Genomic DNA, 12,309 nt, shown 5'->3' on the forward strand with positions numbered 1-12,309 from the left:
AAGGGCTAAACGCTTCACGGACTGTGTTCAAGCTGTCAAGGAAACGTTGCTAGCTTGATAACTAGTTAGCAGCTGGTCTAGCTGCTACGCCAAGCAGCTCTTCAAACTTTTGGTTAGCAGAATCCCTGGAGATATAGCAGTACCAGCAACTGAGGCTAACTGCATCAAGCGATCCAAATTCAAAAAGGTAGCTAGTAACCAAACTTTTTCAATAGAACACTTTTTCAGAGACTTTCAAAACAACAAACCGAGCTCTCCATCGTTCCGCATTCAACGCATGACATGATAAGCACGTCTGCTAAATTACTAAAATGTATATAAACCCTGGATAAGAGCGTCTGCTAAATGTTTGGAGGACAAATGTAAATGTATTTAAGTATTTTTTGTTGTAGTGAGGAAAGTAACAGTACTTTAAAAAAATTGTACTTAAAGGAAAATGGTTATATATATTTTTATATTTAACATTTTTTAGGTGCATCTCACAATTTCATTTAAGGGTATGCATTAAGGTGTCTGTAATAGAATAAACGTGGCAAAATCAAAATGTAGACATTAATAAATGCATTTCTATAGCTTCCAATATATTTTTTACTATGGTGGGGTAGTGCCATGATCGAGGCGCAGTGGCTTAAAAACAGCACCCCCGTGACAGTCATTTAGTGTATAAATCATTGGTCTGGACCCATTTGTCTGACAGTGGAGATAAACCACTGACAGCTGAACACAGCTCGCTACAGAACAAAAAAATATGACCAGGCAAGGGGTACAATTCAATTGATTTGTTAATCCAGTTGCGTTCCATATTTCAAGAACATTTTTTTTTTTTTATGATTTACTCTGCATCATAAATATGACCACAGACGATGGAATTTCTTCTGAGCTTTTACAGGCATGTCTGACTAGTCTTCTTTCACAAAAGAGGGATAAAAAGATACTGAACATAAGTTACGTCGAGTACGTCTTACAGCATTTAACTGTGCAGGGAGACAAGGAGTTCCAGCTGTGAGCATTCAGCACTGCTCACAGACTGATCAGGACAGAACCTTGTTGCCTCAGAAAGAATTTGGTAAAAAGAATACTGCAGGTCCCAAATGCTATGTGGAAATGCATAAATATCAAGTTTTTCTTTGCAATTATGAACTCCCAGGGCAAAAAAAAAATAAAAGAGGCAAAGACGCTTGGGCTAAATTTGGATGGGGACATGCAAATGTCTGTCTTGTTTTGTGCCTTGTTTACAAGCTTGTTGGGGTTTGAAGTGGTGTGGATCTGACAGGGGAATCGACAGGGGACGGGAGTATGTGGTGGGGGGTTGAGGGGTAGCAGAGCGCTGAGGCACAGTTCTCCTTTAATTTCTACATTAAGGAGTTTTCTAAATTTAGTCCTGAGTGCAGGCTCCTGCTTTTTCACTGACATGTGGCAGAGCTAGTCAGGAATTTGCCTGTTTCAGCATGGATGATTCATACTCAGGTGCCTGTGTATCTAATATTCTGCTGTACAAACATGTGACCTAAGGGACCAGAGAGCATACAACTCTCCCTTTGACTTAGATTAAACAACTTCATAGAAACTTGAACATAATATTTTAGAATGGATCTTTCTTGTGTGGCTTCAAGGCATCTTTAAATCAAGACCTAGGTCAATACTCTAGTCTATGTTGAAGAGCACAGAGAAAATAATCCTTCCATCAAATTATTGGCAGTGGTGCATATCTCGACAAGACGCACCCATGTCTGTGGCAATTCTGTGGAAACAGAGGGTTAAAAATAACACAGGGGAGCCAAAGCCAGCCTGTGTCTGCCACATCGTAAATATCAAACTGATATGTTTACAGCCAACGGCAGGCCAGCACAAGTTTAGGGCGCAGGGGAGCTCAAATCTCCATGGCGCGGTCATGGGCGACATTGCTTCCTTCACTAATCTCCATATGTTGACGTGTAAAATGCAGGACCACACACAGGCCCGAATACCTCAAAACACAGCATCTCACCTACAGTTGGACACCTTCCAACCACATGGAATCAACACAGGTGGTATGCTGAGGGGCCGCCCAACGCCACGGGACCCTTTGAAATGGCTGAGAACCTATATGGGAATGGACGTCTATGTGGAGAGGTGGAAAAATGAGCTCAGAGGCTGGTCTAAGGGCAAGAGAACTGTACCAGACAAGCTTCTTCTCTCAAGTAAACCAAACATCTCTGTACGGTAACAAACACTTAGCTAGCTACTGCAAACCAGACACTCCAACCATGCTCTCACTATAATTGAATGTAGGCCCACTATACATAATAAAGCTCATTCACATAAAGATGTTACAGTCTTCCTTAAAGGTGTTAATAGTTTAAAACATGAATTAATTCTGGGAAAATAATAACCCGAAAATGTTTACATTTTCCACATCAGAAATTGAAGTTAAAAGCAATGCTCAGTGGAAAAACAGTAAAACATTAAACATGCTATAACTACAGATTTTACGACAGACGCCTCAGAGGGATAATTTCAATAAAGCACTATATCAAAAACAGATTTGCGACATTCGGCAGATAAAAGCCTTGGAAAATAATAATATAGATTAGATAAACACCATTTGTTCATTCATGGGGAGGATTGTGAACAAAGTGGCTAATGAAGACCAGACTGACAATCTGACACGGAGAGGAGAGCAGGCTTTCTGAGGAGGCCCTGTCTGAGGGCTCACATGAGAAATGGGATTGGCACATGGGGGACAGAGGCAGATTTTGGCCCACAAAGAATGTAAACAGCCAAATCAAACTTAATCAGGAGAGCAAGGGCCTGAATAGGAAACTGTGGGCGTCCTTTCAACTTCAAAAGGCAGCCCTGTAATGGTGCCATTTCAAAGTTTCACACTGAGCTGCCTACTGTAAGCAGCGTAGGAACATGTCCCAAAAAATGCCTGACAAGAAACCCTTTTATTCCAAGCTTCAAAGGGCAAGCTCCCGTGGGCTGTCTGTCTGAGATGGGGAAATATTGAAAATCACCACACCTGAGAGACGGGCTTGTAGGGGTTGTGTGTGTGTGTGTGTGTGTGTGTGTGTGTTAATTTCCTTCAAATTCTTAGCCCCCAACTCTGATCTTTGCACATGCACTATTTGTAGTGTGCATAAACTAGTCTCCCTGTTCATTTGTTGAATGACCTTAGACAAACACCCAGGACATGAGGATATAATGATAGTGAAGTGGGAGTAGCATTTGTCGATGGATTGGTTCCACTTAGACTGAGTTTGAGCATTGAGTCCCCAAGAAACTATGGAGTTTGTAGCGGGGGGGGGGGGGGGGGGGGGCAATTCCCAGCCCTAATATGTAGGTCAGGGGTTCCCAAACTTTTTTGACCCACGACCCCATTTTGACAAAAAAAGTCACCCCAGCATGTCAAAAGAGTTATGTAATCAACGGCCAATGTTAACCCCAATCTAAAAAAAAAAATAAAAAAAAGTTATGACAGTCTATTACAACTCAGTCTGACAGTACTTATGACAGTATTTCAATCTGAAGGATGATTTGAAGTGACAAATGCATCAAAGGTATTGGGAAGTTCAGAAGATCAGTCAAATATGTATGATCCTTTGTGTAGAAAAGAACATCGATGTTCTTTCCCCCCCATTCTGATTTAGTGTCTAGTCTCCACTCTGTTATAATTAGTAATGTGTGGCCTGATGGCATTCAAAGGGAAGCAGAAGACACATACATGTTCCTGAGAGTCTCATCTTTCAGTGATGGTGATGGGGTCATAATATTGTGTAGCTTAAACTGTTCAAAAGTCACATTTGTAGGAAGAAAACAGAAACCGCTCTGTTTATCACCACCGCATCTAGCGGCTACCGGAGGTTACTGGCGTAACCCAGGTTCTATAAACCAAGCAGTGTTTTTTTATTTTATTTTTTCCTCACGACCCCATTTTGAAATCAGCCGACCCCACATGAGGTTGCGATCCCTAGCTTGGAAAACACTGATGTTGGTGGTCTTTCAGACAGGATTGCATGAACGTACCCGTACACCTTGAAGAAACATTAATCTTGATCCTTGTAACTCATTCAATGCCTGTAACACTGACATGCTGTAGACATAAGCTTACATTCCAGGTGGAAATAAACTGCTTTAGAATGTCTGGTGGTATCACCATTGGGTCTACTACAACATCTTGGATTCACATTATCTGATGTGCTTCCCAGGTGATCACTGAGTGGAAAGCAGCAATTGCCTTGTTTGGGATAGTGGCTCAGAGACAGAAATCCTATTTCTGCCGAGCCATTTAAGGTTTGTCTTGAAGCTTAATGTCTTTCCCATTTGGAATGCACCAATTTGAGAAGGCCATAAAAACAGAAACAATATACTGGTTTATTACTTGTAACATGTACATGTGGTATCACTAGCAACTCCTTATTCTGGGAGTCCAATTAAAAGAGGCTGTGGCTGCTGGTGATGAAAAGGCCATACCGCAGTGCCTGACAAGCCTGAGCATACCCTGTCAGAAAGACTCACCGGTGGCAATACTGCAGCGAATTAAATAAGTTGTCATCAATAATAGAGGTGGAATCTTGAGTCCACCCTGCTGTCGGGTCTGGATCCTCCAGACAGGGCCTCGCCTCGCTCCTCTCTGCTGAGCAGCTGTCTTGACTAATATCATTGGATGGGTCTTAACATGATTATTGCTGGGCTCTTAACATAACCCTACGTGACGCATACTTTATGCGGGAACTATGTATGGCTGTCAAGAGTCAATGCACACTCATTAAATGGATACCATAGGTAGACGTGTAGTTAACATGTTTTACTTTCTGGGAAGCGCGGCAGTTCTGAGTGGCGCAGCGGTCTAAGACACTGCATCCCAATACAAGAGGCATCACTACAGTCCCTGGTTCGAATCCAGACTGTATCACATCCGGCCGTGATTGGGAATCCCATAGGGCGCTGCACAATTGGGCCGATGTCATCCGGGTTTGGCCGGGGTAGACCGTCATTGTAAATATGAATTTGTTCTTAACTGACTTGCCTAGTTAAATAAAGGTTAAATAAAAGATGAAGCCTTTTGTTCAGAATGATTGATAATAGTAGTTAAGGTTTGACTAGATTAATGGTTCACTCTTTCTAAACATAAAAAATACCCCACAAAACATTCAGTATGAGAGTTTAACAAAATTAACCTAAATAATGCAAGATATCTACCTAAATGTATTACTTAAGATATAAACTATATAGACAAATTATAACTGAACTTGAGAATACATTTCTTAACATGTCGTTTCAGAATTCTATTTAACTGTTTTTTATGTTCCTATTAGTAAGGGATAATCAATGAAGGGCTATGCGTTCTGGAAAATAATGAATGACGCGCTAGCAGAGTGGAACTACCCTTCCACAAAGTTGCATTATTTTCCAGAGAACGAATAGAGCCCCGAGCTAACTATCCCTTTTAGACCATGGCTATAATTTATCACATTTACCCCTGGATGTGTGTTCATTTGCAGGTAGAAATGTGTTCAACACTGAAGTCGATTGCAAGTTTGCTAGATAGCGACAGTAGTTGCCTCGCTAACCAAACAAACAGACTTGCTAGTTTAGCTAACCAAACCATCAGTCCTAACTTGCTATTAAGAAAATCTAATTCAACAATGCCAATAATGTTTTCAATTAGACTTTTGCTTTCAAAAGCAGCTCAAACATAGAACATGTAATAATGAACTATATATTTTTTTTTATTTAACTAGGCATGTCAGTTAAGAACAAATTCCTATTTACAATGACGGCCTACCAAAAGGCAAAAGACCTCCTGCGGGGACGGGGGCTGGGATTAAATTATATTTTTAAATATCATTATAAATATAGGACAAATCACACATCACGACTAGAGACAACACTATAGCCATTGAATTCTACCGTGCAAATATAACGTGCATTATACAGAAATAATGCATGCTCTAGAATGCCCTTCAAGCCAATCAGAAACGAATATTCAACAATGCCATTGGTATAATTAAGCAATAAGGCCACAGGTGTCTCAAGTTGAGGGAACGTGCAATTGGCATGCTGACTGCAGGAATGTCCACGGCTGTTCCCTGGGAATTTAATGATAATTTCTCTACTATAAGCCGCCTGCAAAGTTATTTTAGAGAATTTGACACTACGTTCAACCAGCCTCACAACCGCAGACCACATGTATGGCGTTGTGTGGGCGAGTGGTTTGCAGTTGTGAACAGACTGCCCCGTGGTGGTGGGGTTATGGTATGGGCAGGCATAAGCTACGAACAATGAACACAATTGCATTTTATCGATGGCAATTTGAAAGCACAAAAATACTGTGATGAGATCCTGAGGCCCATTGTGAGGCCCATTTTTTCTTAAGGTAACTTCGATCAACAGATGCATAACTGTATTCCCAGTCATGTGAAATCTATAGATTAGGGTCTAATGAATGTATTTCCTCATGAACTGTTACTCAGTAAAATCAATGAAATTGTTGCATGTAGCATTTATATTTTTGTTCAGTTTAAATCAAATGGAATTTGTAATAGGCCTACCTTATTTAAGCAATAAGGCCCGGGGGGGGGGGGGTGGTATATGGCCAATATACCATGGCTAAGGGCTGCTCTTTTGCATGACGCAACGCGGAGTGTCTGGATACAGCCCTTAGCCGTAGTATATTGGCAATACACCACAAACCCCCCCCGAGGTGCCTTATTGCTATTATAAAACTGGTTACCAACATAATTAGAGCATTAAAAATAAATGTTTTGTTATACGGTCTGATATACCACGGCTGTCAGCCAATCAGCATTCAGGGCTCAAACCACCCAGTTTATAAATGCAATTAGAAATGGGGTTGTTCAAGCCCTGAATGCTGATTGTTAATAGCTGTGGTATATCAGACCATATACCATGGGTAAAATAAAACATTTATTTTTACTGCTCTAATTACATTGGTAACCAGTTTATAATAGCAATAAGGCACATCGGGGGTTTGGGGTATATTACCAATACACCATGGCTAAGGGCTGTATCCAGGCACTGCACACTGCATAAGAGCAGCACTTAGCCATGGTATATTGGCCATATATTGACCACCCCCACCGGCCTTATTGCTTAAATAAGGTAGGCCTATTACAAATTCCATTTGATTTACACTGAACAAAAACCAGGGTCTGTAGTGACACAGTGCCTGAGACTGCTGTGCCACTCAGGCGCCTTATTGTCCCCAGCACAAGGTCCACCTGTGTATTGATCATGCTGTTTAATCAGCTTCTTGATATGCCACACCTGTCAGGTGGAGGGATTATCTTGCCAAAGGAGAAATGCTCACTCATGTTGTTTATATTTTTTGTTCAGCGTAGATAACTGTGGCCATAAAGTCATATGAACTTAATAACCATTTCAAAATGAAATGTAATCAATGTTGACTTTATTGCTAGATAGAATGTGAAGCAGAACGCTTTAACTATTTAAATAAAGACACAATAAGAGCCTATGTGCAACTCTCAATTATCGGGGAGTTAGGCTACAGTGGGTACAATATCAGGCATTATATTCGTGGCGCCAAAAGCACACCTCGCGTGAGAATCATAAATCAGTCATAAAAGCGTAAGGCTATTTTCCTTCTACAACAAAAATATTTCAGACCGAGAGCCTAGGTTACATGGAAATATTCCTCCGGAAAATCCCTGAACCAGTTGAACGCAAAATAGAGTGAACAAATTCGGATAGGGAAAGAACAGTAGGAGCCTGCCGTCAAATACACCCACATTGTCTTTTCAAACATAAAATGCTTTCAAGAGGCAATGGTACATGTCGCACGGGGCAAAATAGCTGAGAAAACACGTCCCTGTGATTGAGATCAACCTGTTCCCTGGCCGCAGAAGACCATGGCGGACACTCCGTAGCATGGAAAACAATGGTCGAAAATAAACGGCATACGGATGAATAACAAAATATTTTCGGCACCTTTTAAATAGACTTAATTCTAATCTTGGGATGGAAATATTGTCCATTGAAAAGGGCACGCATTGTCTCATTCCCCCTCCTGACATGACGTGCAAAACCCGTGAGACTCAGTGACGTGTACATTTCAAACATTCCTTTGATAGTAGCCTAGGCCACCTGAATCGATATTACACCCCCTATTAATTTGAGAATCATTAGCCTACTTTTGTAGGCTGTAAAATACATGCAAAACGACACCTCCACGAAATTGGAGTTGAATAGGCTTTTAGTAGGTAACTAGGTTCATTGAAATTTACCAATCAGAATAAAAGCCAAAAAGGAAAAAGTAACCAAATATTGATTTAAGGATTAAGCAGACTATATAGGCTACATAAATACGTATGTTGTGATTGGTAGTAGTTTGTTTAAATGTAACAAATAGTCTTCACAATGAGTGTATCCCTCATGAAAACGAACACATTACCAAATCACATTCATTGGGACTATTCAATAACACCTTCATTCTATAGGCCTATTGATTAACCAATCACGTTTGCCTAATATGCAAAAATGACACTCCCAAGTTGCTGCTGTCGATTAGTCAACAGTCAATTCAAATTTCAGTCTCAGATAACTTTAACCTGTTGAAATCAAAATAATAAGCGATTTATCAAAATGTGGGTAGGCCTATACGTGCTCAATTTAAACTGCAGTATATGCTCATACAGAACTATAAATTATAAAGCAGATAAACATCTTATGGAAGCAAAAGTGGCTCGAGCACTCAATGCATTTAAAATCTATTGAGCGCACAAATCAAACGAAATAAAACATACAACTTGGTTATTTAGTTAATGGTAAACTATTACAGATTAAAATAACGCAAACTTGAACTTGGGTAAGAATATCCATGTCTACAGCCCATGGCTACGCATAAAGAGTAAAAATCCCAATTTCGCTGGCATGTATATCAAAACACTTGTTTTTTCTACAGATTAACACAACCACGGCATCAGCAAACTGTTTTTGTTATTAAAATAGCTACCGAGTTGCCTAGGTGCAGGCAAAACACTTCGCTAAAAAAAAGAGCACGAGGCTTCGCGATAAGCTTTTCTTGAAAATAATAACTATAAAAACAGCTATTATGAAATGTATGCTGTCACAACATTTTGTATATTTCTTATTCAAACGCAATATTTCCCAGTGTAAAACAGATAACATAAGTCACCTAACTCTTCGGCACCCAACTCGTTTCAGCACCACAGCGCCACCCGCGAGAGCTCGACACAACCAATGCACTTATTTTCTTTAACCAAATTATTCAAACAAAACGCATCAAGAACATCAAATACATCCTCTCAAAGGTATTAAGTTTCCAGTTTTGCACTAGAATAGTCTTCCATGAGAGTGGAATCGCCTTTGCTCCCGGAATTGCCATAGTGACCGCTTCCCTGCGGCCATGATGTCTGATCGATGGGAATTGAACAAAGAGGATCAATTTCCGATCAACGAGAGAGCCGCTTTAATCAATGGGAGAAGAGAGCTCCAAAAGCGGCCACAAACACCGGCAAAGAGGGGCTCAAGAGCGAAGCCACAACTCGACAACGGTTTGCCACGCATAAGGCTTCAAGAAAGCAGAGAAACTTTAAGGAAAAAGGCTGACCTGCAGCTGCTGTAAATCAAAGCGCTTCCAATATTGAAACATCGATCCCGCATTGGCCGCCATCTTGAGACATATTGAGACGGAGTGAGAGGCTGATACAGAGAGAGCGAGGGGCTGGAGTTCAGTAGAAAGGAGGGGGAGCGCGCGCAAAACACGGAGCGGAGCAATTGAACAGGGACATCGCTTATTGAACATGGGCGTGGAATGGAGTTATTGAACATGAACCTGTGATATTGAATAGGGCCACAGAATAGAATTATTGAACGGGAGTTGGCAATTTCTTTAACAGCTAAAACATGGGATGGATTTTCCATGTAGATCGTGAACAATGCTGAAAGATTTGTTGTCGAGTGTGTGTTTTGGACTGATTTTATTCGTTTTTCGACATGTGATTGCCAATATTGCTATTTCATATAGGCTACTATCCATTAGATTAGGCTATGCATGAGAAATGTAGTATTAGCCTACTCTTGTTTTACATGTAGCCTATTATTTCTGCTATTCTTTCTGTAGCCTAATTTCTGTGTGCTACTTATTTATCATTGCTCAAATGCATTTATTAATTGTTGGATTAAGATTATCATTCTATAATATTTCGTTTTACACTAATCATGTTAATAGTTTTGGTGTTGTAAACCGTTAGTTCTATTTCATGTAAATATTATCTTATTTATTGAAGTGTTTTTAAGAATAACACTGTGAAAGGTGGTTAGAACTATTTTATTGTAAATAATTTTTTTATTGTAAATTCTTTACATGGACTTTATTTAGTAAATGTAGTGACTAAGATGTATAGTTTGCATTGTGAAAACATTTAAATTATTTGACGGCATGGCCGAATGTTTTATCAATATTTCAGCGGTCTCAGCAATGTGTGCTTGATTTTTGAACTTGAATTTGGGAGAACAGCGCCCCTGTCGATCTGAAATGGGAATACAAGCAATCTGCTGCAATCTATAGTTTTCATGTTGTGCTGTATATACTATTCTACTTTCGATTGGAAAGTTTCCATATTTGTTCTTTAAAATCCATTCACAACACCTTTATCAGTCTTGTAGGTAGAATAATAGCCTAACGTCTACTTAAATCATTTAATCACAACTTTGATGTTTTTGTTTATAGAACAAAGAAACACATGTCAAGTAATTTATGCAAAACTTTAACACATTTAAGAACTTGAATATTGCTGGATTTCAGTTAGAATTATTTTAAAATCACCAATAAAATAATGTGATCACAGTGATTATAAAACCAAGTATTGTTCACTGCTAAACAGTATACTATTGACAAAATTATTTATTTGCCTTGGCCTGAATGTAGTGTTATATTTTCAGATATATTGTTTCCCTTATTCACACTCTGTTCCACATTGTTATGCTGATAATGGTTATTTACATAAAATACATAATATAAGCTTGCATTTGTATTTTGCACTTCTGCTAAACCCTGCACAGTGTATAATGATACATTTAGCTGTTATAAAAGCTACCCTTTTTCCAGACAATTTGCATGTAATTTTACAAGAATGTTTGCTTCAATGATAAGCTGGGAAATTTCCATTCTGTTTCATTTGCAGGAAGTAATATTGCCTGTCTAAGTTACCATAGAATCAGAGGCTGTTTTGGCCAGCCACAATTACTCCTGTTGAAAATCCCTGGCTCTTAAAGTTATTTGGCATATAAGTGGCAGAATAACTTGTTGAAAAGTAGGGGCTATTGGGTAACGAGAAACACCAGACACATTTAACATTTAACACAATCCCATGGCACTGCATGCAAGCCAACTTGTAGAGAGGGAAATGCACACTTGTTCGACCTTGTCATTTTATGCATGTAATCGTACATGTATTTAAGATCCCCCATAAGACCATTGGAATGCAGACCAAACTAGTCTGTTCTCCTGAACATATGAAATGTATAATCCCACTCGCTCAGACAGACATTATGTTATCTAATGAATCATTCTAAGAAGCAAAGAGTGCATGAATACCTTTAGGTGAAACATCTGTGGATTCTACAAAATTGCTTGCCAACTTATGCAGCCGATGAACTGATGTACTCAAACAAGTTATCTTTGACTACTTCATTTCAAATTCCATACATTCGGAAGACTAACAAATACATCACACACCTAAGCCAACCATACGATAGAGTCAATTTATTCATAGTGAGTCAAAACCTCCTAAAATCCCTCATAAAACTCCTGTCAGCTCATTCACGGCTGCACTTTCCGTTTATGAGTGACTTTTTCCCCCTTCACCCATATACATTTCCTGTCAGTTAATGCTTGGGCTGGGTGGGGTGCACAGTGATTAGAAATCAAACCTGAAAGACAGGCCAGCTTTCATGGGTATCATTAGTGAAAGAAAGAGAGAGACACCGTGTCAGTATTATCTCACCATGTCTGTTGTCATGCACTTTCCTCCACTAGAACCCTCCCAGGCCCAGGGAGTGGTCTAGAACAATCTCAATTAACTGAGTAGAGTAGAAGAACATACAAAGGCAAACAAACAATCATACGTAAAGTACAGACAGATCGGTTGACAGATAGACAGATGAGACACACACACACAAACACACAAACACAATGACAATCATAATCATGGAGAATATATAGTTATGACACTCGCATATGTATCTCACATTCCTTCTCGCTTTCTCTTTTAGACTATTTATTACAAAGAAATGCTCAACTCATAATGAGACTAATGGCTCTGT

General features: G+C 39.6%; 1 protein-coding gene across 1 annotated transcript in view; it reads right to left on the minus strand.

The window, feature by feature from the left end:
• Window positions 1-9,906, minus strand: part of LOC115148800 (homeobox protein cut-like 1) — a 253,639-nt gene extending 243,733 nt beyond the window's left edge. Inside the window, exon 1 of the mRNA XM_029691038.1 lies at window positions 9,593-9,906. Within this exon, the coding sequence (XP_029546898.1) occupies window positions 9,593-9,787 (195 nt within the window). The 5' untranslated portion in view covers window positions 9,788-9,906. The remainder of the gene's footprint in view (window positions 1-9,592) is intronic.
• Window positions 9,907-12,309: the final 2,403 nt, after the last annotated feature.

Source organism: Salmo trutta, chromosome 15 (assembly GCF_901001165.1).
Source record: "Salmo trutta chromosome 15, fSalTru1.1, whole genome shotgun sequence".
In the NCBI taxonomy this organism is placed as follows: domain Eukaryota; kingdom Metazoa; phylum Chordata; class Actinopteri; order Salmoniformes; family Salmonidae; genus Salmo; species Salmo trutta.